The 26856-nt window shown below is 40.0% G+C and overlaps 3 protein-coding genes across 5 annotated transcripts; 1 reads left to right on the top strand and 2 right to left on the bottom strand.

Moving 5' to 3' along the window:
- Positions 1-1293: 1293 nt before the first annotated feature.
- Positions 1294-2628, top strand: LOC144647331 (putative G-protein coupled receptor No18). Its single transcript, XM_078507121.1, has one exon. It carries the CDS (start codon positions 1294-1296, stop codon positions 2494-2496), a length of 1203 nt encoding a protein of 400 aa, XP_078363247.1. The 3' UTR covers positions 2497-2628.
- On the bottom strand, positions 2542-10585 carry LOC144647332 (citramalyl-CoA lyase, mitochondrial-like). The gene is made up of 7 exons (XM_078507122.1): positions 10346-10585; positions 9160-9348; positions 7988-8171; positions 6609-6722; positions 6298-6351; positions 4730-4854; positions 2542-3174 (listed from the first exon to the last, which is right to left on the bottom strand). The coding sequence occupies exons 1-7, from the start codon at positions 10568-10570 to the stop codon at positions 3079-3081; spliced, it is 987 nt and encodes a 328-aa protein (XP_078363248.1). The 5' UTR covers positions 10571-10585; the 3' UTR covers positions 2542-3078.
- A 2877-nt stretch (positions 10586-13462) lies between these two features.
- LOC144647329 (uncharacterized) lies at positions 13463-26702 on the bottom strand. 3 transcript variants are annotated; one of them, XM_078507116.1, is made up of 12 exons: positions 26489-26702; positions 26248-26381; positions 26070-26159; positions 25611-25887; positions 21443-24195; positions 19422-19890; positions 18839-19135; positions 16522-17511; positions 15866-16053; positions 15238-15360; positions 14563-14820; positions 13463-14063 (listed from the first exon to the last, which is right to left on the bottom strand). In XM_078507116.1, exons 1-12 carry the CDS (start codon positions 26595-26597, stop codon positions 13890-13892), a joined length of 5862 nt encoding a protein of 1953 aa, XP_078363242.1. In that variant the 5' UTR covers positions 26598-26702; the 3' UTR covers positions 13463-13889. The 3 variants fall into 3 exon arrangements, with proteins under 3 accessions (XP_078363242.1, XP_078363243.1, XP_078363244.1); XM_078507117.1 differs by having other exon boundaries at positions 15866-16059; positions 16528-17511; XM_078507118.1 differs by having other exon boundaries at positions 26248-26378.
- Between the last annotated feature and the right edge of the window lie 154 nt (positions 26703-26856).

Here is a 26856-nt window from a genome sequence, read left to right as displayed (position 1 = left end):
ATCAAGTGTGTATCCAAAGAAAAAACCATAACACACGAGAGAGAGAAATTTTGAAAACCATCAAATGCTTGTGGTTCATCGGGGTTTCTAAACATCGAAAATTTGACATAGTATTCATAGTATTGTTTGGCGATCCTGATGAAGCAAACGAGTTTCAGTGATTGCGCACGATAAAAATATCAGTACAAGTGAACATTGCAGATGGGAGGACTTGTCTGGTTATTCTGGTTATAAGCCCAGGGCTTCTACACAACTTCGTAAGGGGTTTTGGGTGGGCTTTTAGACGAAGGGGATTATATATATCCGGGAGGGCTTATAAGCGGAATAAAAAATGTTTTGAAACGAGCCACGGCAGTGTTGATTGAAATGCGTTTTTTAAGTTAAAATTGATAATAAAGCAACAGTTATCCCTGTTCAGTACTGTCATCCAGCAAAAGGGGGCGTACATCCGGGAGAGGGCTTATAACCGGATTTTTTTGTTTGTTTTCCAGGTGGTAGATGAACTTATAACCGGGGGGGGGGGGGGCTTATGACAGGAATTTTACGGTATACCGGTATTAAAGCAAACAAAAAAAACCTTATCGTGCTCTTCTCGCAGTTAATTATATTTTGTTAATTAGCACTATTGGTTATAGTTGCTTATCAGCGATATTGCGCCAGCTGTTTTCGTTACAAAAAATTAACTCATCGCCATCGGCTCCAGCTCCAAGTTATGTTCTAGCGGGGGACAGGTGCATAAGATGAGTTAATTTTGCTGTCGTTTGAATATAAAATACATTCGGCACTTGTCAGAGCTTTTTAAAAGATACTTGACAAAGAAAAACTGAAAACAGTACGGAAATTACTTTTGCTAATGTAATATGTAATTGACACTTTGACACTTAGCTGGAAGGAAAACCACATTCTACTAACAAAAAAACCGACAAAATAGAGGTTATGAGTAGTTGAACGAATCAAGCGAAAGCGAAAGTCAAAAGTGTGCTACAGATTGGGCCCTCAGGAAAATCGACAGGTAATGTCATCCGTTTATACTGACAGTCAAACTACCGGTAACTTTTCACTTTGCCTTCCATTACCTGGGTTATTCTCACCAATAATACCTTCTTCTCAAAAGAAAACACAGCTTCGCGATCTCTGCCTTGGGGTAAAATCTCTGTGCCTTCAAACGTACTATATAGAGGGGTGCAAGCCGTAAAACGTAATCAACGAAGCTGAGAATCTGAAAAAGAAATCACTCTCCTCGTCGTGCTATTTGAACTGTGCCTCAACGTCAGTCTACTTCTCTACGGCACGATGAATGACTCTACAGCATTCAACATAACATCTGTTGGTAAAGCCATACCAATGATGTGTATCTCAATGCTTGCTATCAGCGGTAATTCCCTCGTCCTCGTCTCAGTTGCGAGAACCAAAGCCATCCGCGGCGTGCCAGCTAATTTGTTTGTCGTGAATTTGGCAGTGACTGATATTATAGCAGCTCTTATTTGCCTTCCTCTCTCCTACATCACAGTCATCTGTAATAACCACTGGATTTTTGGCGACATCATTTGTCAGGCGCAAGCGTTCGCTTTAGTTTTTATCTCAAATGCAACATTTCTGACATTATTTAGCTTCAGTCTGTACAGATATAAGACCATCACCTCGCAGTATCATTACTCGACACTTGAACTATGGAGAATGGCCAAGTCAATGTTGTGCGTCATATGGACAGTCAGCGCCATATTGTCTTTCCCGCCACTTGTAGGTTGGGGCGAATTTAGATTCACCTCCAGTCTTTCCACTTGCTCGTTGAACTGGTCCAAAGATCTGTCTTACAGTGTTACAATACTCTCCATCGCATTTTGCGCACCGCAGTGTCTCATGATCGTGTTTTACTATAAGATTGTGAAGTTTGTTAATGAGCACAACAAGAGTTTCCTTACACGTAATACCACGCCTCGACACTCTAACGCCAGAGACAGCCAAGCACCTGAGCTAACGGAGGTTAGCGAAATAGAAACTGCTTACAAATTTGCTGCGGCTTCAAAGCCGCATGTTGAGGTTATACATGTAAGTCCTGCAGCCGATTCATATCCAATGGAAACACTGAGCTTTAGGAATATCACGCCTTCGGACGCTAACACTAGTCGCCTATCGCAAGTTATTTCTCCTTGTCCGTCTGAGAACCAGATCATCTTACCACATGAACAGAGGAGTCTGAAAGGACGGAGAAGACTTCAACTACAAGAGAAGCTAGTCAAGATACTACTCGCTACTGTTCTGGCATTTCAAATTTGTTGGCTTCCTTTCGCTGTATACAGTGTACTCGGCACACTTGGTTTCCATGTAAGTGATTCTTCTTCGTATGGTTTGGTGGCATTATGGCTTGCCTTCACAAACGCCATTTGCAATCCCATTATATATGCATTTTTGAATGAGCAGTTCAGAAAGGCATTTCGAGATACACTTGGAGCATTGTGTCGAGTAACGCGCTGCAATAGAGTGGAAGCCTGGTAATCCGATCAAGGCAAGGGTAGGCACTACACTGGGTACCATAAGGTATGAAGAACCAATGAGTGTAAAAAAACAATGACTACGTATATTAGTCGATAAAGTGTATTGAAAACACTAGACTAAGTTAATGTAGCACTGGCCGGGTAATTTAATACAAGTAAGAAACAAACCCAGTACTTCATATTTTTTTATCCTTTCTGTTTTTGCATTTGTCCACATAAAATTGACTCAAATTGAGCCATGCACAATATGTTAACCTCCCCAGCATACGATACAAATCTGTGGTTGGTTTTCTTGTGATGCGAGAACAGTTAAAACCTACTGATCCAACAAAGCACTTATAGTCTTTATTAAAATTTGCGACGACCCGACTCACTGCCGAATGGTCTCGACAGGGCGATGGAAAAATGGGGCTCTGTTGGACGAAATCCATCATCATTTGTGCACACTGAGACATATAAGTAAACTAATGTCAGCACTGGGATAACTGCCTCCTTGTCCAGGCGTAATCTTCTAAGATTTCTGTTTATAGTCTAGTAAAGATGTATTTTATAGTGTTTGGCACAGAAATTTCCTGAAGTCCGTTCACTTTCTCGCTGTCGCCTCTGCTAGTCTAATGACATTCCTCGCTTGCTGAACTGTTGGCATGTCAATCATGTTACCATGGAAATCAATGGCTCCCTATTTATTTAGAAAAAAAGATTAAAAAGTCGTTACATCAAGGGCTAGTATTTACAGAGCTTTTTCCTAGTTATACCTAAGCTTTGGGTGGGTGTTTACAAAGTGACCAATGAAGGCCTTTCTGTTTCTATGACTTTCAATGTTCAGGCCGTATCTCCGGCTCTTCCAACTGGTAGCTGAATCTCCCGGATATTTGACACAATGTAAAGGGACACTTGCACGAGGCAAACCCCAGAAGACTTATTTACACCAATGGAAGCCTAAAAGTAATGGCCTGGGTTTGTTAAAAACTACTTCTGAAGCTTTAAAAAGCGTTAGCACCATATTGCCAAATCAGCAATCCCTTTCCTTATTATAGGAAATAAACGCTTCATGAACTTAACGCGAATTTAAAAAATTCGCGTTAATTTAAGTCGCGTTAATTTTTGTTAGCGTTAAATTTCCGCGCTGTTAATTTCCATTATTTTGGACCCACTTTGCGAAACAGTCCAGACGTTCTTATCTCCAAGGAAAAAGCTATATTTTTTTCATGGTGGACACTCGAAGCGGTCAGATTCCTTCGCTTAACCCATACGTTTGGGTTTAGAATCACGAACATTGTTTCCGTCTAGGATTATACGCCTAGTGTTGAGACCCTGTTGAAGCAAACTTGTTCCTGTTGTCTCAACAAGTGTTTTTCGTTGTGTACGTCGTGTTAATTTCCTTCATTTTGAAATGTTACACTCTCTTTCGCGTTCATTTCCTTTTTTTGGGTAGTAATATTTCCTTCGATTCGCGTTAATTTAAGTTAATTTCAAAGACCCTAATTAACACAAGCGTTAATTTCCTATAATAAGGTAATATGCGTCATGAGCCCAAAATCAGGACAGTTTTCCTGCCAAATTTGATCGCCAAGGGGGGTGGGGACAGTCTCCTTTGCAGCCGTTATCTGCATGGGTCTTTTTTTGTTGTGTGCCAGCTGCAAAGGAGAATCACGGAATGGGAAAGAAGGTAGGTAGGTAGGTAGAACTTTACTTAGACACGCTTGCCCCGTCAAGTATATAAATACAGTTGAACCTCTGTAATACAGACACCAAAGGGAAAGAGCTAAGTTTCCGTATTAGAGAGGTGTCTGTATTATAGTGGTCACCACTATGACGTCACTTTTATCACTCTATTGACAGAGTGAAGTGTTCTGTAACTGAAATGAGGCTCACACTCATCTAAATTGATTAATATGTAGCATTGAGACACACTGTCTATCAGTAGAGTACTACATTGCACATTTCAGCTTCATTTTCTGTATACAAATCACTGCTTTCAACCGAAATGGCCTACAACGCAGTCATCTAAGGTGAATAAAGTGTTGTTGTTTTTGTAACCACACAAAAATTGTATTACATACACAACGCAGAGGTGTCCAAATTAAGAGGTTAACTTTACGTGAATTTGCTCCCTGAGGTGACCTCGAGATTTAGTGTCTGTTGTCTGTATTAGAGAGGGTCCGACAAGGGAAGAAAGATGTTCCTAGTTAACACTTGACACTACTGTATTTCACAAACCAGCTTTAACTGACCTTTCCAATTCTTTCTTGTTCTTCAAAAGCCTTTACGAGATCTGTTGCCCATTTAACCTTCTCCTCACTTGGTGAAAATGCTTTGTTTACAATGTCTATTTGTCCTGGGTGTATTATCTGTTTACCTGTGAAGGAAAAACCAAAAAAAATAGGGTTCACTTCTTGGTGAGGTGATTGATACTCATTGAAGGGTAACTAGGGAAGGGGTGGTCACCGTCGCCATGCTAGATGCTAGAGGTAACCTGCAATGGACTTGCATCTCATCTACAGGGAGTACCGGTAATAATACTCCTAGTTACACTGTGTTATTTTTCACATGGCTCGTTTTCCTTTGTTCTTCCAAGCTGATTATATCGAATAAACCCTGCTAATTAGCAACTGTCTGAAAAGCTGGGGCGGCTTTGATTGTAACAGGGGAGAGCGGGGCTGATATTCTAATATTCCCCTAGGGGAATATTAGAGTTGATAATCCCCTAGGGGAATATTACAGTAATATTCCCCTCGCTGCACACCCATATGCATCGCATCGCATCAACAGACAAAACCTTACTTTGATAGCGTTGCATCTATTTTGCCAAGACTGTTGTTACATTTTAAATACTACTGAGCAGTTGCTTAAATTGAAAACATGAGAAGTACATTTCAAATTCTTGCCTCTGCGTTTTCTTTCTCAGAATACTGAAGCAGTGCATTCCTGTCGGTTACCTACTCATTCCAAGCATTCAAACACCAAAATGTTACCCTTTCTGTGTTCAGTTGGATCCTTTCACTGTTCCTGGCCAGCAGCTCTTTGTCATCTACGACGATATCGCTCTTTGACATTTTTTCTTATTATCAGTCCCTTTTTTAATGCTGCCGATTGAGACTTCTTCATCTGCCTTTTAAAAGCTAAACCATCCTTCTGTCATCTCTTCACTGTTAAACTGAGCGTTTTCGCAGTCCTCTTCCAGATTCTTCGAGCATAGCAATTTCTTTAAGTAATTGCATTGCCTGGATTTATCGAACCATTAAAATTTTCTTCCTCAGCTTCACTCATCATTTCTGCCAACTTTGGAGTGAAGTGGTGAAAAAACCTGGTTGCAAAGTTGTCGGTACCATAAAGCAATATTACAAAATCCCAGTGCGTACTTTCGAAAACTTTGATCTATTGTAAAGCTTGCTTGGCACGCATATTGGTTGTTTTGGCGTATCAAAAAAAAAAAAAAAAAATCTGTTTAAATTCCAGTGCCTCTTTTTGGAACCTTTTTTCTATTGTTTAGTATTTCTTTTCCTTCAGCACAACAACATCAAAACAACGAAGAAAAGCATGTTTCTTATTGTTTTACACCACAATTGATACCTCGCCCATGTGAAAAATAAGCCGGTTATTTTTAGGCACCTGGGTGATATGTGATTTATTCACATATCCCCTCATTTCCTAAAAATAACCCTTACTTATTCAAACTGTCACTAAGAACTGGCCTGTTATGCCACTAGGCTCCGAAATATCTTCCCTTACTATACAAAACCATCATTGAAAAAGCAGAGCTGTTTAACTAATCAGGCTTACCAAAATATATATAACTTACCAGTGTAACCAAACCTTGCACCCTCCTCAGCTTGCGCTTTTAAACCCTCAGGGTCTGAAACAAATTAATGATTTCAGTCACCTCAAAAAATCTTACTTTAACTATTGCAAGAAACAATTTAATAAACCATACATTTCTTTGGGCAAATCACGGACAAATGGACCAAATTTAAAAGAAAGGAGAATTACAAATTTCTCACTTAAATTTCTCAGATTTCGTTCTGTTGCTTTTCTGTATTTTAATTATAAATTTTAATTATTCTTACATGGCAACATATTTTGCCTGGTATACATGATTATGATTCTTAATACCTTTGAAGTTGATGTACACCATATCAATAGCTTGGAGTCCATAAGCTTTAGCATGAACAACTACACTCTGACGAGCATGAATCAACTCCTTCACATCTTCAGTACGTGTAGCTCCTAAAACAGAACAAATATAAGTTCCTCATTGCATTGCAAAGTTATCATACAGTCTTCTGAATGTATGAAATCTATTTAGTGAGGGGAAATCCCTTTCTCTGCATATTTGCCCTTAAAGACTCCCATGAAATGTGCTATGTTTTTGTCTAGTAGCCTCTGTTGTTCAAAGTCTCTGTGTGTCCCTTCTCTGGATTGTCTCTTCACTCTCCATTGGCCTTCAGCTTTCAAACATCCCCACAAACAGGTTTGTCATGTTTTCTGATACACCCTTTTTCTGTTTAATTATCACCACTACCGAGAAACATTATCACAATTCCCAGAAAATTAATTATTTCAAGCTTGCAGAAATGCTGGCATTTCATTATACAATTTTTCCATCATGTGGAATTTTTTACTTGAACTTGTGATTGAAAGAACAATATTGTAAGTCTCTGGAAAAAATTTACCAAACTGTGGCTTCAATAATCCCCCTCCTCATTTTTTCTTGTACATTTTCATAGTGGATAACTTTTCTTTAATGGCCTAAAAAATCTCAAAACAAAATACACAATTAAATAGCAAAGTTATGCTGTAGGGACGTATACAAAACATGGACCCGGGTCCATGGACCACCCCTGTGGACCCGGTCCATGGACCACCTTGTGGACCCGGTCCATGGACCACCCCTGTGGACCACCCCTAATTTTCGAAAGGAAATTAAAGTGTAGAATGGGGAAAGGGTATAAATTGACGGCAGGTACTAAAACACAAAACAACGAAATGAAACCACCGAAAAGAAACAACCGAAACAAGCTAGACCACCGAAATGATCAAAACGGCGAAACTGCCGAAACAACCGAAACGGCTGAAAGAGTGGCATAGACAACAACACAAATCACCGAAACAAGCAAAACCTTTTTATTGAAAGCTAACCGTAAACAAGCTAACCAGAGTGTTAGTTAGGCTGACCGAGTGCTATTCAGGCTATAAACCGGAGAGCACTTTTCATGCCTTCCACTCCGGTTGGCCATTCGATCCAGTTAGCCTAAATAGCACTCCAGTTAGCCTCAATAGCACTTCGGTTAGCCTGAATAACGCTCAGGTTAGCCTGTTTACGGTTAGCTCTCACTAATGGTACTGGGTTTTAGTGATTTTGTTTCGTTTCGCTTGTTTCAACCCTTTCCGGTGTGGACCGGGTCCACAAGGTGGTCCATGGACCGGGTCCACAGGGGTGGTCGATGGACCGGGGTCCATGTTTTGTATACGTCCATGCTGTAGGCACTTACCTATACTGACTAGAAAGTCATCTGATCCAAATACTAAAGCCTCAAACCTAAAGGGTCTGTCTTTAGAGGTGCCATGCTCACAGACAGCACGAAGGTTAAGAAGACTAAGTGCACTTTCAACTTGAGTGATAAGACCAAGCCTTTCACTTCTTGATTTTGAAATGGAAGAAACTTTGTCACTTAGCTGGAAGTTGAATAAATTGAGAGAAACCATACACTGATGTTATTATCGTATTTCAAAAATATATATACAATATATTTGTAATTCCCCAGAATATCTAAATAAACAAGTCAATAAATCAGGACACACCACTTTCTTTGTTTGGCAAAAGAGAGATTTATTTCCTATAGTGATTTACAAACCGATAAGGACAACAGAAATAAAGCTCTCTGCCCACCAAAGGGTGGGAGGGATGGGAAAGAACAGAACGTACTGAACAAATCATGCAGACAGTGCATACCTAACGTTTGTTAACTCTAGTGAATGAACAGAGTAATAAATGTACACTATTATTATACCCTATATTTAGAGAGGCACATGGTATGAAATACGATGCTATCCATAATGCCATAAACAAGATGACAGATATAAAACAAGATCACTAATACTAACAATAGAACAATAGATAAAAGGAATTAAAAATTTTGAAGAGTCCTACAAAATAAGCGTCAATTAATATGGCACTAATTGCAGACGCTTAGAGTTGAAATGCTTTCTTACTGGAAAAACAGTGAGTGTTTGGTTTGTACTGGTCATGAGTACTTTTGGTTGAACTTTAACAAGTAAACATGTGTTAGTGAAAGTGTATCAAAGCCTAGAGAACAAAACACTTGCTAATATTCAGTTTACTAAGAATGACCTATGTTCAGAGAAAAAATGCATTGTTGTTTGTACCAGATAATAGAAAATTTATTCATTTGTCTCTCCTTGGTTTGAGTGGCCATATTAATCAGGTGAATTTATTTACGTGTTGGGATTTTACAATGAGGCCACTGGCCATATTAACATGATGATTGAATTAAGGGGGTTTTCTAAAAAAAGTGTTAGGCATTTTGCTGCGACAAAAGTGTCCATTTTCATGTATACATTGTGTAAAGAAGTGGCCATATTAAATGAGGTGACCGTAAGGCGGGCTTCTACTGTATACAATTTGAGAAAAACATTACTTTACCCAATCTAAATGCTCCACAGACTCAACTTTGGGCACCACAATGGAATGAGGATGAACCTTTGCTCTTAATACAGCTCTTAGATCATCTTCTGCCAGACCAGTCTCAATAGAATTGATACGAACACATACTTCACTGGAACCAAAACTCAACTGACCAAGAAGGTTATGGATTGTATTCCTTGCCTCTTCCTATGGAAAACAAAAAGCAATGTATACATTGTTGTTGGTAAAGCATTGGCATGTACACAAAAGAAATGGCTTGCAGAAGCAAGTTTTGCATTAAAAGCAAATATTCAGTGATTGAAAGTTGCTTAAGAACCTGAGAAATCTACCAAATCAAACAAATACCCAGTCATTGGTAAATAAGTTGTAGTCATTTTCCTGTTATAATATGTTACCACAGCAACAATATAACTTATCAAAACCACAATCAATTTTAGCTTAAAGTACTTATAGTTACCAGCTGGTGATCCCCATTTTTTTATTGTTGATTAATGATTAGTACGTTAAGATACAACCTTTTGCCGAGAGGTTGCAGAGCCACCTTTAATTTTCAAATACTTAAGAAGGTTCCAGATGCTTTCGGCAGCTCATTGAAGTATGAATGGTGTAGATGTTCAATCTGCACAAAAAAGTTCAACTTGGACAACCCACGAGATCTGAACCAATCAGAAACAAGAATATTGGCTGTTATCGTTACGATCATCCAAACAAACAATTTTTTTCCCCCACGGCCATTCCATTTTATATCCACACCCCCCTATTGATGAAGTAAGTCAATATTTACCCCCTAAGAAAAAAGCAAAGTGCCGACATGATACCCCTTTTTAGAAATAATCTGATTCTTCAAAACCCCTTCAGAAAAAAGCCAACTTTTCCCTAACCCCTTTCAGAAATATTCGAAATATCAAAAGCGCCGATAGGGCTACCACCTCAGAAATGACTTTAAAAATCCCCTTCATAAAATCTCATATATATATATAGGGGGGGGGGGGGAAGGGGTGGATATAAAATGAAATGGCCCAACAGCCGGGCCCTTTTGATCCCCGGTGACTTTGTCCCTCCTAGGGGTCACTAGTCGTTCAAATTTTGTGAGAATAGACTACAAAACTTTGCAATTCATTCACTGAACAAAGTTTCAAGTATTTCTCCAGACATCGATTAATTAGTACGAATTTGAGTTTACCTTCTTGTTTGCCGCCACTCCATCTTCACAATCCAACACGACACAGTCAGAATTCAGCCCAGTAGCTTTTGACACTTTTCGTTCTTCGTTCCCCGGGATATAAAGAAATGACCGCCTTGGAATATGTCCTTTTAAACTACATAACGTCCTTGTCAAAATCAAAAGCTTGGAGGGGGTATTTTTCAAGATTTTGCACGCCTTTGGCGTAAACATTGACAATGCCATTTTCAACCCCAGTCACCCTCCCCAGTCGTAAAACCGAGAGGAGACTTGGAACGGCGCGAGAAAGCGAGAAGACGCGCGCGGTCTCGCGCGGTATTTTCGCTCTCGCGCGTCGTTCCAAATCGTGGTTCAGGCTGTAAACACCCAAGTCATGGGCTCCTACAGAAGGCTGGTGTGTGGTTCCTCCCTGGTAGAGGTTTTTAAAACCTGCTTGACATATAGGGAAGGAGGACACGACCGTAGGTCATAAAATAAGTTACACTCATTCAAATCAGAGAATCATGTCCAGAAGAACCTGGAAAATCAGTGCCTGAGGTGGCCTGGAATCTTCATCCTGCTATACGCAGATTTACGCAGATGCGCTTTTGGTAGTACCGGGTTTGATTGTTCAATACTTATTCGCCTCCTACAAAGTAAGATCTCACTTTAATAACTTTTGAATGCGAAAAGTAAACCAATCGGACTTGTTCTTTCTCGCAAAATAACTAACGCATCTATTGGTACACCGTCTAAGGGCCTGTTTACAAGCAGGTAGGGTAACCCTAGTGCTAGGGTTACCCTAGCAAGAGGGTTTAAAGATAGCCCGGGTTTACAAGCAAAAATCGCAGGTAGAGTAACCCTACTACTCGGGTCAACTTACACCGGTTACGCTTCAGTTAACCTTGTAAAATTTTGTCGTAAAAAGCAGTTATTCGAAAATAATTCCGTTCCAGTGCAAAAATACGACAAATTGTGAATGAACACGATGTTTCTTGGTCACAATTCGCTGTTTTTGTCGGTATTTTTAAACATATCTGGCTTCTTGGAGCCAAATAAAATTGTCCCGGGTAGGCGAGTTATCCCTAGCAGAGCGTTTACAAGGCGCTAGGGTTACCCTGGTGCTAGGGAAACCTACCGCTCAGCTAGGGTTACCCTAGTGCTAGGGTAACCCTAGCTGCCTTGTAAACACGTCGATGAAAAAAAGAAGAAATGTGGGAGCGCTAGGGTAACCCTCCTGCTAGGGTAACCCTAGCACTAGGGTTACCCTACCTGCTTGTAAACAGGCCCTAACTGTCCATAGTCTGATTACTGTTATTAATTGTTTTCATTCCGAGCTCACCCACACGGCTAGTAAGTTATATTTTGTCATCATCCAACGCCACATTATAAAAAGAGTGATAAGTTGTAACGTTTTTCTGTTATATAGGATATATAACATGATTCGCGGTATTTCGTTATTTTGGTGCTATTGCACAACAGTCGTGGCCCAACACCGCGGTAACAAGAGTGTTCTGATTGGCTATTTTTAATTATTGGCCCTTTTAGCTGTCTTACAATGCAATAAGTTGGACGCGAAAGTATTTGGCCCGTTGAGGTCCGTGGGAAATGACAAGCTCAGTCTTCAAGCATTTTATTTTATTACCACCTTTGTGTTCAGGTTTTGTTGCAAAGTTGATAAATGCTCTCACTTAGTTCACTTGCGTGCGCGCGCGCTCACTCACGTTTACCGGACGGTCTTTCCTGGACCGTTTCACGTCAATCCGTCCGGCCGTACTCGAGCTTTATGATAGAGTGATTTTCGATTGAGTGCACTAAAACCAAAGCCAAAGCAATCACTCTGACTAATCACAAAGGACATGGACAATCCAATCAAAACTCGAAGCAATTACAGTCGGCACGAAGCGCGGGAAAACGTGTGCGAGTGAGTCACGATTGGTTTTGTTTTTACTTCTGATTGGACGAGGAAGTTGAAACTAAGCGTAGCGATGGAAAACCAAAGTACCGTATTTTCTCGATTAGACGCCCCCGGCGTTTATTACAAACTTGACCTGGGTGGACCCGGCGTTTATTTGACTCCCGCAGTTTTTCGACCCTGGTTTTCATTTAGAAACGGCTTTTATTCGCTGTTTTTGACAAAAAATGTATCTGGCTGATATAGATACAACTTATCATACCTTAAATAAATACCTTAGGGGCATATTTTTAACTCCACCTTGGAGACCCGGCGTTTATTCGGTACCCGGCGTTTAATCGAGAAAATACGGTACTTTAGATACTTAGGTGATAATCGCTCTAGTACCATGAACTGGAAGAGAAAAGTAAACACGCCATTATTGCCTTCTGAATTTATTGTTCATCTTCTGGTGTGGCTTGATGAGTTATGGGGCTCTGAGTAGGTCTACGAGTAAAAAAACAAGCAGTTTATGTCTAATCAACAATTTCCCAAGTAACAGGCGTAAAGAAGATCAGTGATGAAATCCGAAGGAGAAGATGGAATTGGATTGGCCACGTGCTCAGAAAGGAGAGGAATGATGACTGCATGGTGGCGATGGAGTGGCAACCTGAAGGGAAGAGAAAAGTGGGACGACCTAAAACCACTTGGAGAAGGACGGTGAAAAAAGAATGTAGACAGAAGGGGTGGTCCAGCTGGTCGGAAGTCAGGGGCGCAGCGCAAGACATAGCCTCCCACGCAGTCGTTCTTAGTTGCGATCGCGTTACGACTGCGTGGGAGGCTACGCAAGACAGGGCTAGTTGGCGAGAGAACGCAAGACAGGGCTAGTTGGCGAGAGACAGTTACAGCCTTATGCGCCTCATGGCGCGAAGAGAACTAACTTATGTCTAATCGGAAGGACGAATGATCAAATCTCAAAGTTCCGGCAGCGGCGGATCCAGACCTTCAGATAAGGGGGAGGGGGTGAGGAAGCGATCATCCAGACCCTAGAATAAAGGGGGGGGGGGGGGGACCGCTCTCGAAAAAAAGTTTCTCGGCCCATCGGGCCTCTATTTGTTCTAAAAATACGAGGGGAGGGGGGGGGGGCGCCACTGGATCGATTTCAGTAATAAGGTTTCCAGTAAACTTTATTTTAAGTCAAGAAATAGTTTTATTTCACTCTACCACAAAAACGAGACAAAATGTCCCTGTGTATAACGAATACAACCAGTTTAATCACAAGAGCGCTAGCTGCAGTAGTTTGCACGGGTAAAGAACAATAAGAGAAACACAACTACTCGATGTTTTCCATCTCACATCACTTTCTGAAATGGCGTCCAGAGTTCACAAATGATCAACAAACCATTGCAATTCGTCGAAAAAGTCTCACTGTAAATCATCGTAATTTTCGGTTTTTCTTGCAAAAGAACAGATTAAAGTGTGTGTGTTTGTGTGTGTGTGTGTGTGTGGGGGGGGGGGGGGGCACATTGCAATAGATTACGAAAAGAATAACGTGACTACTGAAGCAATAAGCTTCTTTTGTGGTTAACTTCAAAATACGCTAAACAAACTCTGTCCTTTGCACAAAATTCATAGATAAATATAAATATAGATATATACACTGCTGGAATGTTAGTTCAATGTACCCCGACACTGAGGTACTCCACATAAACAAGGGATTTTCTCGTCTTCAATTGGGAATTTATAGTCGTAGGTGATTTCTTCGTTGACTTCAATATCTCTCTTGGAATATATCACTATTTTCTTGGCATTCTCTAACGTGACTATCTTGGCGTAGCAGTTGGGCTGAAGAGAAGAAAAAAAGGGGAAAAAAATCAGAGAAGAGACAATGAGTAGAACAAATGCAAGTAATGGAAATCACGCTGTATTTAAATCAAAATAAGATACCCAATAAATAAATGCGATTTTAAAGTCATGTCTAGGAATGTAAAACCCTGTTTTACAACATTTCTTTACCCGTGAAAAGAAACTTTTAGATAGTGTCAGAAGTCTGTAAGATGTTCTTGTTATGGATTTCTGTCAGGTGTAACACTGTCCACTAATCAGTGCAGGTAACAAACAGGAAAAGATACACAAATACAATAGTACAAAATATTTATTGTGGTAGCAATTACGTGCAGAGGTTTTTGCAGAGGAACTCATGACATACTCGATTTTCAATATCAAAGGACGATATCCCGGGTCGTTTAATGCCATTAGTGTTTTTGACAGGGTTACAGATAGACGTTAGTTAACCCTCGCACCCAAATTACACGACTAAGCGAAGGAACTTGATTTGACTTACATCGCAACAGTGGTTAATAAAGCGCGCCAGGTTTCCTTTAGTGGTAGCATCAATAATTGTGTCCTGATCTACACGGAACAGGTAACTTGAGCCGATTCCCATCTCCTCGTATCTCCGCTCTCGGATGTCTGCTATGGGTTGTCTGATCACCTCTCCAACATACTCTGTCACCATCTCATCCGCTGCAATGGATTCCATGGCAAACAGACCCCAGTCATGAATACCCGACTTGGCAAAGCGAAGCTGTTTTTTACGCACCTGACAAAAAGAGCAAACAGCAAAAAGTTCTGAGAGCAATTTGATTATTTGTTAGACTGCAGAAATCGCATACAGAGAGCCCCTCCACTAGCAAGAAAACTCAATTATTCCAGAGAGGTTCATGTCTCTCATGTTGTTTACAAGCAAGTTTTACTTCAATTAAATTCCCAAGCGTGTCAGTTATCAACATCTTATATCAACATTTCTATACTACTTCAGTGTGCTCCAACAGCCCCCACCTTCAGATTTCCCTCATAATAATCTTATTGTCACGCAGAGAAGTAAAAAAATGCTCCCTTAATTCTCACAAGTTAAAATACAAGGCAAATGAACAGTGAGGAAAATCGATTAGGACTCAAAGTTCAAGGAGTTTAACCCAGTTTTTTCACAGTTAAGAAATTAGGTTGATTTTCTTACCATGAGCTGATTGAATTTAAGCAAGTCGCCAAATTCCTCGTTACACACCACTGACTGTAATCTTCTTTGAATCGCTCTGTGTTCACGTGACTGTTGTTTGGCCTTGTTGCCGACGTCTGTTTTCTGAGAATCATGATAAAATAAAATGTATGACAGACAGCAATCATCTCTATACTACTCACTCAACTGTGAAAATTAAGAAGTCTATTTTGAAGTACGTCGCAGCGGCTCAAGTACATCATTATAGCTCAGGGGACGGGGAATATGAAGGGGGCTGAAAGGCTCGTTGGAAAACTGTGAATTAAATCCCTAAAGAAGACCAGTCTGGGCGTGGCACAAGCTTTTTTTTGCCCCCCCCCCCCAAAAAAAAAGATACCATTTTTCATGCGTGAGCGATGTAGACCGCTAACACTGTATGACGATAATTTGCCCATGAACGCTTAACAAGCTCTTGAAGGATAAAAATAGTGCCGTTCTGTCCTGAAACCCTAAGAGAGACCAAAATCCATAATTTACACTCCTAAGAGGAACGGCGAGCATCCCACCTCTTTCATATGGGACAAAAAGGAAACTATAACCCCCAAACGGGGCAGCGTTTTCATATTCACTGATGCAAAATGCTGAGTACCTGTTCTTCGGCAGTAACGTTAGCCTGACACTGCAGCTGTCGTCTCTGAGCCTGTAGGTACTTAGCCTTTTCGTTGATGTCTATCTTGTAATACCCTTCAGTGCGGGCACATCCGGTCACGTGCACACGTACACCATGCTCTGTTTTCTGCTTCCGGCGGAACTTCGTTACAGGCTGAGCGGTCGGTGAAATTAGTTAAAGAAGAATTAACCATCAAACAGAAAGAAAGATTTCCGGGTGATCCGATTTACCTTGAGTTTGCTCTATCGTGGGCTAGCAAAAGTTCTTTTCTTGTCACTTATAAACCCTACAAAGACTTGGCTGCCTATAGTCACTTTTCACAGTTCAGACTTGCAAACTTATGCAAAAGTCAGTCAGTCTATACAGTCATAACCTTTATTTCTCATTACACGAAATTTCGCGACATCAATTTTTGTTGTGGCGAAAGAAAAAAAGTGCCTCATTCAGTAGAGGAAATGATAATCAAATTCTCCAAAGTCGTGAAAATAAAGTGTCGCAAAAATTTTCAGTAATAAGGTACCGGTAAATTGTCTTGAGCTGTATTGCAATTATTCTAACTGTTCTAAAAAACTTGTTTGTTGTTTTTGTTGTCGTGATTAAAAAATAATAATTAATTGAAATCAAAAGGATATGTGGGTGAGTAGTCCAGTGTGCATCCACAACTGAATCAGACGCGACTTGCTGAAGTTGTTCAAAGCCAACTTTCAAGTAATAGCAATCCTCTGCATCAATGCCCAGTCTGTGAATCTCATACACCAGCTCATCATCAGCCTCAAATGACCGTACAGGAAACTGGGGCTTAGGAGTGAGTTCAGGCACAGGAAGCAAAGTCAATGCAGAGTCAACAGTCACTATATCCACTACAGGTGACTCAGTTAACTCTCTGTCACTAGGGAGGGGTGGCTCCTTATTGTTCTCCTCAAACACTTCAGGTTCTTCTACAGTTACTGCTAGTTCTTCGGGAACAGCTAAACCATAAGAATGGTCGAGCTCAATGAGTGACACAGCCAGTGGTTTATCAGGAGACAGAAGTGGCATTCGTTCATCAGAAAATTTGTAGTTTTCATCCATTTCAGAGTATGACCTCTCTTCATTGGAAAACTCAAGATTGTCGGGTTTAAATGTCTTTTTATCGGGTAACCCTTTATCCTGAAAAGCAAACACAGGAGCTCCTATGGGAATTTTAACCTCTGTTTTTTCCAAGGATTCTTCAAGTTTTATAGTTGTATTTATTTCTTCTGAGGGGCGGTGATTGCTCTCTGAATCATGTTCAATAGTCTGAGTATCCGGTCTTTCCAGCTTTATTTGTTTTACAGGTTCGTGGTATATTTCTCCTACTTCTTGTTCATTTTCGGGTGATAGCTTTTCCTCTTCAACATCTGTAGCCTTGTCGACAGAATCGTCGTGATTTTTGAACAAATCAGGTACAATATGAGCAATGTGGAAAGATCGATATGTTTCTGTGGGTGCAGCATGTTCCACTCGATAATTAGCTTTTTCAGGTGCAGTTGTCATTTCAACTGTTTTCTCAGGTTCTTGGTTTTTATTGTAGCTCGCTTCATCCTCATTCTCTTTGGAGCTAAGTAAGTTAGCTGACAACTCTTCAGAGAGTTCATGGAAAGCATCTGTTAAAAAAAAAAAAAAAAGATAGAGGACCGTTGGTGTTTTTTAAAGAAATTTAAAGACCTTCCTCTAGTCTACAATTAGTGCTACATTAATGTGTCACTTTTGTGGTTGGGAGGCTACAGTGTTACAAAGTTTGGCTGCTGTATTCCACTGCACAAGCTGATGTACACATTTATTATGTTCCTAGCTTCAGAAGCAGCTAAGATAACCAAATCCTGGATTGTGATTGCCTGCCAAACAGTGAAGAAGGAACTGGCCTGTTGAACAGGGCCCCCGTTGTTCAAAGGCTGGATAACCCTACCCACCGGATAAATCGCTATCCAGTAGATAAGTCTTAACAAAACATACTGCGTGATTCATCCGGTGGATAGTGTTATCTACCTTTTTATACCATGCCATAGAAAATACAGCCAATCAGAATACAGGAAAGCCGTTGTATATTCGAAGATATTCAACCCAACCTTCCCATCGAGCGCTGCGATTGTATTCTCGACGAACTTTAGTAAGCGTATTTTCTATGGCATGGTATAAAATAGTTACACAACACTTTCTCGTGGTATACTTTGGAACATCCCACTTGTCGCTTGTATTTTCTCGGTATACACACGAGCCTTTAGGCGAGTGTGTATACCGAGAAAATACAAGTGACAAGTGGGATATTCCCTAGTATACCACGAGAAAGCGTTGCATAACTAGTATTGAACAACTGGGTTTAAGCACAGTGGAGCATGCAGAGTGATACACAAGTTCCAAGGGTGAAAACACAGAGTGCAAGAGAAAAAAACTCATGCATCGTTTTTGCTCTCTGCCCTGCTATCCCCCCCCCCCCTGTTTGCAGGCTAGAGGCTATTTTGCCCACATCTTGCCCACTCATTCAGTATGTATGTGTCATTCCACACTCCAAAAAAGTATTGTCTTGATTTCCAGTACTTTTTTACCCTTTTCTTCACCAAAAATAACCTGCCTAATTTATTTTCTACAATCAATACCATTTTCCACAACCCACACTCGAATTTCATAACTTTTCAGGTTTTCCATGACCTGTAATGAACCCTGACATTCTTGTGTTGAGTCAGAAATTAGGTATGATTTTTGAGGAGTATACTGGTACATGATAAAATCAGATTAAAAAAAAAACCAAACAGATAAAATGTTTATAACGTATGATCAATGATATTTGTCGGTCTGAAAAAGGAAATAGGAAATTATATATTTTCGGATCTGAAAATATTGTAACTATCAATCTACATGTACTTCTGCATCAAAAGGGGTAACTAAACTGTTTTATCCTTATTTATCATTTCCACCAATTTTCTAAATTATTACCTTGTTTTTCCTCTACAAGTATAGCTGCCATTTCTTGATCTTTGTCAAATTGCTGGTCAACTTCCATTTCAACTTCCAGCTCTTCTTGCTCCTTGTTTTCATCTTGTGTCTCTTCTTCTTCGCTTTCTGATTCACTTTCTTCCTCGCTATCACTTTCACTTTCTTCATCACTCCCTTCCTCGCTCTCCTCCTCCTCTTCAGACTCACTTTCCTCACTTCCTGATTCACTGCTACTGCTACTGCTGGAGTACAGTGTGTGGTACAAGGATGAACCTGTACTTGGTCGCCGCTCATCAGCTATAAATGAATAAGAAGTATACTAAGTAAAAAAGGGAACAACTTGTTTTGGAGAACAAAGTCTTAAACCTTATCATGATGGCCTTTCTTGCCCAGTACAAAAAATAATAAAATGAAAAAATCAACCACCAAAAATAGAACCCATTAAAGCAGCTGAGCACAAAGAGATAATCACGTGTGGAATCCAGTTATACTGCATTTTTTCAAGCGTCCGTTCCAAGCCTCCAACAAAAAAACAACAACAAATGGTTAGCACTTAGTTTTTATTTTGTCAAGGAAATATCACCTTCAGTGCTTCTCACTATTGTAGCTCGTGGAGCAGCATCCATACTGTCATCCAGTTGTTGTGGTGACTGACTACGCTCCACCTCATCCAATCTGCTAACAGTTCGCGGTCGCCTGTCCCATCCAGAGCTGCTCTCTAAATCAGTCTCCATTTCTGAGTCTCTTTCATCCAAGTTCCTTCTTTTAGTTTCTCGCTCAAGTACATCTGAAGACTCAGTGTTACTACGCTTTCTTGTTAAACTATCCAACTTTTCAGTTTTGGGAGGTTCTGGTTGCCGTTTAACTTTAAAAGAGGGTAGCTTGGGAAGTGAAGCACGCAAGCCAAGCATAGTGCTGTGAGACCTCTCAAAAGGACTTGGTCCAATTGTAGAAGCCCCAGTGCCTGAGTTTGATGGAAGTCCAACTGTGGATGTTGGAGTTTGGCCCATAGGTAGGTTTTTTGATGAACTTGCAGTTGTAAGTGCTGTAGCCTAACGATGAACAATATTGGTAATTAGCACAACCCCGTGACTGACTATTAGGCAACTCACAATCTGATTGGCTACACAAGGCAGTCTAATTTTTGATAGACTGCCTTGGGAGCATGTGCAATTTAAACAGCGGGCCTTGAAGTTTCTGTCAGCTGAATGATAGAAATCGAGAGTGAGTCATCTGACTGTTTCAGTATAACCTACAGATGTAGAGACCGATCTATGTAAAAGTGCTTTAATTGTTAGTTAAATCACTGTGACAGTCATCATGAAAAATTGGAAAAATGAAATGCTGTTGAAGAGAAAGTGGCTAAAGTAGTTGTTATACCGTAATTATTTGATTAAGCGCCCACCTCGAATAAACGCCCACCCTAAAGGTGAGAAAGCTAATAAGCGCCCAGCCTCAAAAAAGCACCCACCACTACCCCCCACACCCCCACTCTGCACAGGAGAAGTATTGATTATTATTTCTTAGTGGCAATGAGATTGAAATTGATAAAGAAGTACTATGAGACTATCCCAAGGACCACGAATTCTTATAGGATTTTAAAGAAACTTTCAATGGATGTTTGAAATTCTGCTTTGGTACATCTTCACGTTTTGTTAATATTTATTGTTTTGTTGCAAAATAAACTTACTAATTGCTGAAAAATGGTGAAAATTTAATAAGCGCCCAGCCTTGAGTAAGCACCCACTTCAAATAAGCGCCCACTCTCAAGGTCCAAAAATTTAATAAGCACCCAGGGCGCTCACCGTATTTACTCGAATAAGCACTGCAGCGCTAATTAACTTTTTCGCGCCTCAAGTGCGGCACTTATTCGAGGTTGGTGCTTACTTAAGGGTGGCGCTTATTTAAAATTTGGCCGCCAAAAAGAATTTAATCTTTAACAGTAATTGAAAATAGCGTCTTTTGGTTGTCAGTATTAGTCTCTTGCTGAAGAGAGAAGTGGCACTAGGTGTCCTGGCAAAGTTTGCGGCCTTCACAACATTTACAGAACTACGTATTGTAAGAATGTTGGATAGAAACTAATGGGCAAGCGGTAAAACAATCACTTTGAACTGCAAAACATTGCTTTTGCTGGGAAAAAATGTCCAAGTTTGTTTTAGAGTTGCTTTGTACATATAAGTGCTGTTTTTAGGGGGAAGGTAAACAGAATTCGTCGAATAAGTGCAGGATTGAAACTGCGGCACTTATTCTGGGGCGGCGCTTATTACCTTTTTTTGCCCAAATGCGCGCTTATTCGAGGGCAGGATTATTTCAGGGGCGGTGCTTATTCGAGTAAATACGATAATCAAATAAATACGGTAAGTAGGATGCTGGTATTAGGGCAGTTAAGCGAAGAACATAATTTATGTGCAGTACTATACAATAAATAAACAATACACATCTTTTAAGAAAAGTATCTTTGTACAACACTGTGTCTTGGAATTCTGGATATCACAAAGAGTTCATCTAATAATTACTATGCATGCATAAGCCAAATGAGACACAACCAAATAAAGAAGTGAATTGTAGAGTAATATGACACTCTAGCTGTTTGCACAAACTCACCTTAGGTTTGGACTGGTTATCCCACCAGGATTCCAAAGCTTTAAATGCAGATGCTTCAACAAGCTTCTTAAAGATATCTCTCTTGAGAACCCTGTCCAGATCACCACAAATGTTCCTATAAACCTCATCAATGATCACAGCTGTCCAAGGCTTCTTCGGCTCTACTTTCTGGTATCCATAACTCCCGCTGTTAGGAAAACTGACACTAGAGAATGGAGGTGCTCTCCTTGAATCATAAAATCCAGAATGCGGCATGGATGGAGGTGGAACTGGGATAGGTGGACCAGAGGGTGGTGGTACTGCTGGCGGTAGAATGGGCCTTGCAGCTAAAGGTGGACAAATATTAGGAGGTGGAGGAACTGCAGGGAGGGGTGGAGGGGGAACAGAAACAGGTCCTAGGGGTGGAGGAGGTACCCTTGGGTTAAAGAAAGGAGGGGGTGGTATGCTGGGATTGAATATGGGAGGTGGATATGGTGGAAACACAACATTTGGGGGTGGAACAGAAATGCCTTTGGGTTTTGGTAAAGGCTTGCTATCAGGCTCAGTCACTTCTAAAGTGTCTTCATTTGAGCTTATGGATGATAATGACATGGCATCATCATTATCATCATTGTTCACATCAGCAACATCATTGTCATCATCATTTCCTTCAATGTCTGAATAAATGTCACTTGATAATGGTTCTTTGGAAACTGCTGAATTGCTGCATTCCACGTGGCTTGTTGCTTCAATGGTAGGAGAATTACAGGGTGAGATGTCCTCTGTAAGTGGTAAGTTTTTCACTGTACATGAATTGACTTCAGCCTCTGAAGAAGAAACTGCAACGTCTGCAGCAACTTCAGGTGAAGTCTTATCAGCTGTAAGCAACACATTTCTCCAACCAATATGTGCTTCATCACCATATTCCTTATCCTTCAGTGAGTTTTCTAAGTTCAATGGAGGGTCCAGTTCTGTTTCAGCTGCACTGAGCTGAACACTTTTTAACACTATTTGTATCTTTTTAGCTTTAGATCCATTGCTCTGCTTCTCATCTTGAACAGTTTCAGAAAGTTTCCTTTTCTTTACGGCATTCTGTGCAGCTTTGATTTTGCTTCTGGTAATGTCTAATTGTACTTCATGAGCAACATCACGCTCATCGCCTGGAGGTAATGGCTCCTCATCAGAACAAGCTTCCACACCAACTGTATATGCATCCTCTGAGTATCTATTTATTGCTTTTGTTTCCCCCAGTGAAGCACCAGCTACCACAGATGAAATAATCTCTGCTGCACTTGCACTTTTAGTGACACTTTCATCTTTTGCTAAATCTGTTCTTGACTCATGATCTTCATCTTCAACTGTGTTATTTTTCTGCTCTTGATCAGAAGTGTCTTTGCTACTGACATTCTGTGCAGATGCATAAATACTTTTTTGTTCATTATCCCTTCCTTGCAATCTGGGATCTTTGATTTTCGACTCGGATGTATTATTCTCTCTGTCTTTGTCTGACATTTTATTTTCACTGTCCACCATTTTAGGCTCCTTGGAACTGGAACTGAAACTGGAACTTCCTCCTTCATTCTGCCGTTCTTTCACTTTCTTATCTCTAGTGTAAATATCAGAAGTTTCCATATTTCTTCCTTTTAATCTTGGATCACGACAGCGGTCATCTTCTCCATTATGTCCCTCTTTATCTCTTTCGTTCAGTCTTTTACTATGTACCTCTTTTCCATCGCCACTTTCACCATCTCTGTCCCGCAATCTAGGATCTCTATTTCGTGAATCTGACCTTCTACGGTCATCCCCTCTCCTTGGACTTGTACTATACCTATCTCTATCTTTTCTATATTTGTAATCATCCTTGTCCCTGTACTGGCCTCCACTTCTGTTTCTGTCATAATCATCCCATCTGTAATTGTCTCTCTTATCAACTTTTTTATCATCCCGTTTATGTCTATAGTCTCCATGCTTGTCAAACCTTCGATCATCTTTATAACCATGATCCCTATCATTGCCTCCACCATGCCTATCAGAGTCTCTGTATTTGTCACGATGTCTCTCCTCTCGTTCCATCTGTTTCCTTCTTTCCCATTTTGTGTAACTCTCACTTCTGTCAATGCGAGGTGATCTAGTTTTGCTAGGAGGTGACGAAGTATGTGTGGACTCTCTTCTACATGATTCAATAAGCTTGGTAATTGTCTTGACATCATCCTTGTCTTTGTGAGTAGAGGCTGACTTGTCTTCATCTCTAGGGGAAAATACAGGATCAGGAGATATGTCTTCATACTTTATGCAAGGAGCTGTACCAGATTTCTCATTAGGGGGTGGTGGTGGGGGCTCTTTAGATGAACTTCTCTCCACTGGTGGTGGTGGTGGATTTGAGCTTGGTGGTGGAGGTGGTGGGGGCTCGTCATTCTTGTGGAAAACATGTGGCGGTGAGACTGGTTCAAATGTAGACTGTGCAGATGACACACTTTGTGGGGACATAAAGGCTGAACCACTCTGAGGCAACTTGTTGGCACCTGCTGTTGTCCTGTCCCATGAGTTACTAAGTGACGCTCCCCAAACATCTGCTGGAAGTCGCACTGATGATGCAGGGCTTTTCATCAGCAGTAGTGAAGGTGATATCACTGAACCATCTGCAGATGACGACTGTGATATCATGGAAGGTGATGGAGTTGGCAAGTGAGTTGAGGAATGAGAAGTAGGGGTGGGACAGCTCTCGTGGCCTGAATTTCGTCTTGCTGGAGGAAGTTTGCCATGAATGTCATGTCCTAAAATCACAAAACATTGTTACCAGAAAAGCATAAACATTGCACATTGACTACACTAAATTAAACAAAAATATTGGGTACGCATGACAAGCATCTTCAGGAGCTTATCAAAAAGAGAAAAAATATTTACTAGTATAAATTATACCGTAACCATGGTATGCCAAAATCTAATGACTGTTTAAGATAATGTTTGCTTTGGTTTATCATTTGTGGAACTTTGAGACTCTTTTCCTGCAGGGAGTCATATGACCTACCTTTCAATTAAAATCCTGATGGCTGATTCTCAAGCACAACTGATTTCCGATACAAAAGCTCTGTTACTGGCCTGGAGCAGGCAAATTGTTATTTCTATTGTAACAGTGAAATGATGGATTCAGTTGAACGCCACTTAACCTTTAGGTTAACCTTAAGGTTAACTTGCAAGTGTCCACTTTTCCATTTAGGAACCAAATTTTTTATTGTCAAATCTCCATGATTGGTTTTTAGGAAATTGTTAAGGTGAAATTACAACAGAGAAATATATAGCTATGATAAACAACAGAACTTAAGTTTCAGGCAAGATGGCAACCATATATAAACATTATTAGAAACTTAAATATTTGATAATATTTACTCATTACAATAATGGAACATGTAAAACTGTGACAGTGATGATTGAAATAAACAGGAAAAAACCTTGAATTTTAATGACAAGAAAGAACTTCGCCTCAAATTCTTATCTTCAGGCAAAATGCATATGTTGTGGTTCAAATTTTTCTTTGGTTTAATTTTTTTCAAACCAGTTTGATTTTTATTTCCTTTTGTTTCATGTTATGATAATGAATTTGAGACAATGAAATATGAAAATCAAACTGGTTAAAAAAATTTAAACCAAAGATAAATTTAAACCACAACACATACATAAAAACTTCAATAATGTAAGATTGCAGTAAATATTGTGAAAATCAGCTGGATGCTTTGGGATTATGACACTTCCATTACTAATTCACCTTACTTCAATACAATATTCGCTTCACATGTTTTATATGATCTTTTATATTTTACAATCAATCTGTAATTTAATGAATGAGGAGAAAGACTGCAGTTACCAAAAGATATAAGACCTTAACTGAAAAGAAAACAGAGTACATAATGTATAACAAAATATTAGAGAAAATAGAAGTCTGTTTTTTGTGTAAACTGCGAAATTATCAACATGATAGCCTAAATCAATTATCAGCTCTGTGCAGTACCAACTCTGCTCGTTGGGAAGTTTCCCACAATGCACTTGTACAAAACAAAATTGAAATGTACAACTGTCATCGGAAACAATACTAGTAACACACAAACATCAATAGAGGGTCACACATTACTGAAAACCCAGCTTAATCACAAATCGTTCATAGTCGAAGGAAAGAGCATAGACCTAAAATTACCTTTGATATTTGGATCGATCTGTGCCTTTATGATGTTTCCCATTACTGAAGTGTGATCCAATTTAGAAACTGTCATTTTAGCAGCGGTGGTAGTAGCAAAAGTCACACGAGCCTTTCCGGTGTGTTTCTTTGTTTGTGGATCATAGTATATTTTGATGGCATCGATTCGCCCATAGCGTTCACACATCTCTTGTAGAAACTTCTTGTCCACATTGTCATTTAATCCTGAAAAGTGGACTTCGCGTTGTGGAGGAATTCCTACATACCACTTGTCCACCTATTAAAAAGGGAATCACCAAAACAATAAGCTTACTTAGATAAAGTGGCAATCGCTTAATTGGCCAGGCAACAACAATTGCCATGTCAATAAATCAGATATATTTATAAAAAAAGTTTACAAAAGTGTTCACAAACAGCTTCAAGTATTGGTTTTAAGGCAGATCGTGGACCAAAACAAACCTTGAAATTAGGAACTGGTAAATCGGCTTTGTTGAGAGTCCATATTCTCGTTCTCCTGGAGCGAGGGTCCTTTGGGACAACCGGTGGTTGCTAGAAGTAAAACAAACAAGTTTAGAAAAGTTCTACAGATAATACGATGGAAGATCACGACACATTTATCCACGATTAATAATCTTACCCCTGGAAATACTCCATTGTATCTGTAGATTTTAGCATGTCCTTTCTTTATGGCGGGATCTATCAGAAGTTTGAAATCTTCTCTCTGGACATTCTCTTCAAAACGGGGCAGTGATCTCGATAGACCATTCACTACTAAGATAAAGAACACACGTTACAAAAACGAAACTACTGATCAAAACGATTTCGTGAAATCACAGTTTTTAGCCTGTTTACGCACTGCAAATATGCATTATACATGCCTGGCTTCTCTCCATGACTAAGACGTGATTGTAATCTACTGTTGCTTTCGGGAGCTTTTGCATCACCAAAGCCAAGTTTCCTTGAAGGAACTGGTGGTTCATAGGACATTTCCGCTCATCGCCTAAGCCATGGAGCTATCTTTTGCCGTTTAACCTTGTTTACAATCTTTAAAACTTGCACTTTTTCGAGCCCTCGGCAATTTGATTACCTTCATACAACCACACACGCGTGACAATATTCCCATGAACCTTTGCGAACTGGTACACTTCCTTCATGATGTCTTCCCTTGAGTCATTGCAAAGATTAATAAAATTTCCAAATTTTTCAATAAAAAAAAAAATCCTTTTCAAATGTATTTCCATTATCC

The sequence above is a fragment of the Oculina patagonica genome, chromosome 3 (genome assembly GCF_052425735.1).
Source record: "Oculina patagonica isolate OP01 chromosome 3, crgOcupat, whole genome shotgun sequence".
Lineage (NCBI taxonomy): Eukaryota > Metazoa > Cnidaria > Anthozoa > Scleractinia > Oculinidae > Oculina > Oculina patagonica.
The sequence above is the reverse complement of the archived record's forward strand: the minus strand, read 5'-3'. Positions and strand labels throughout refer to the sequence as shown.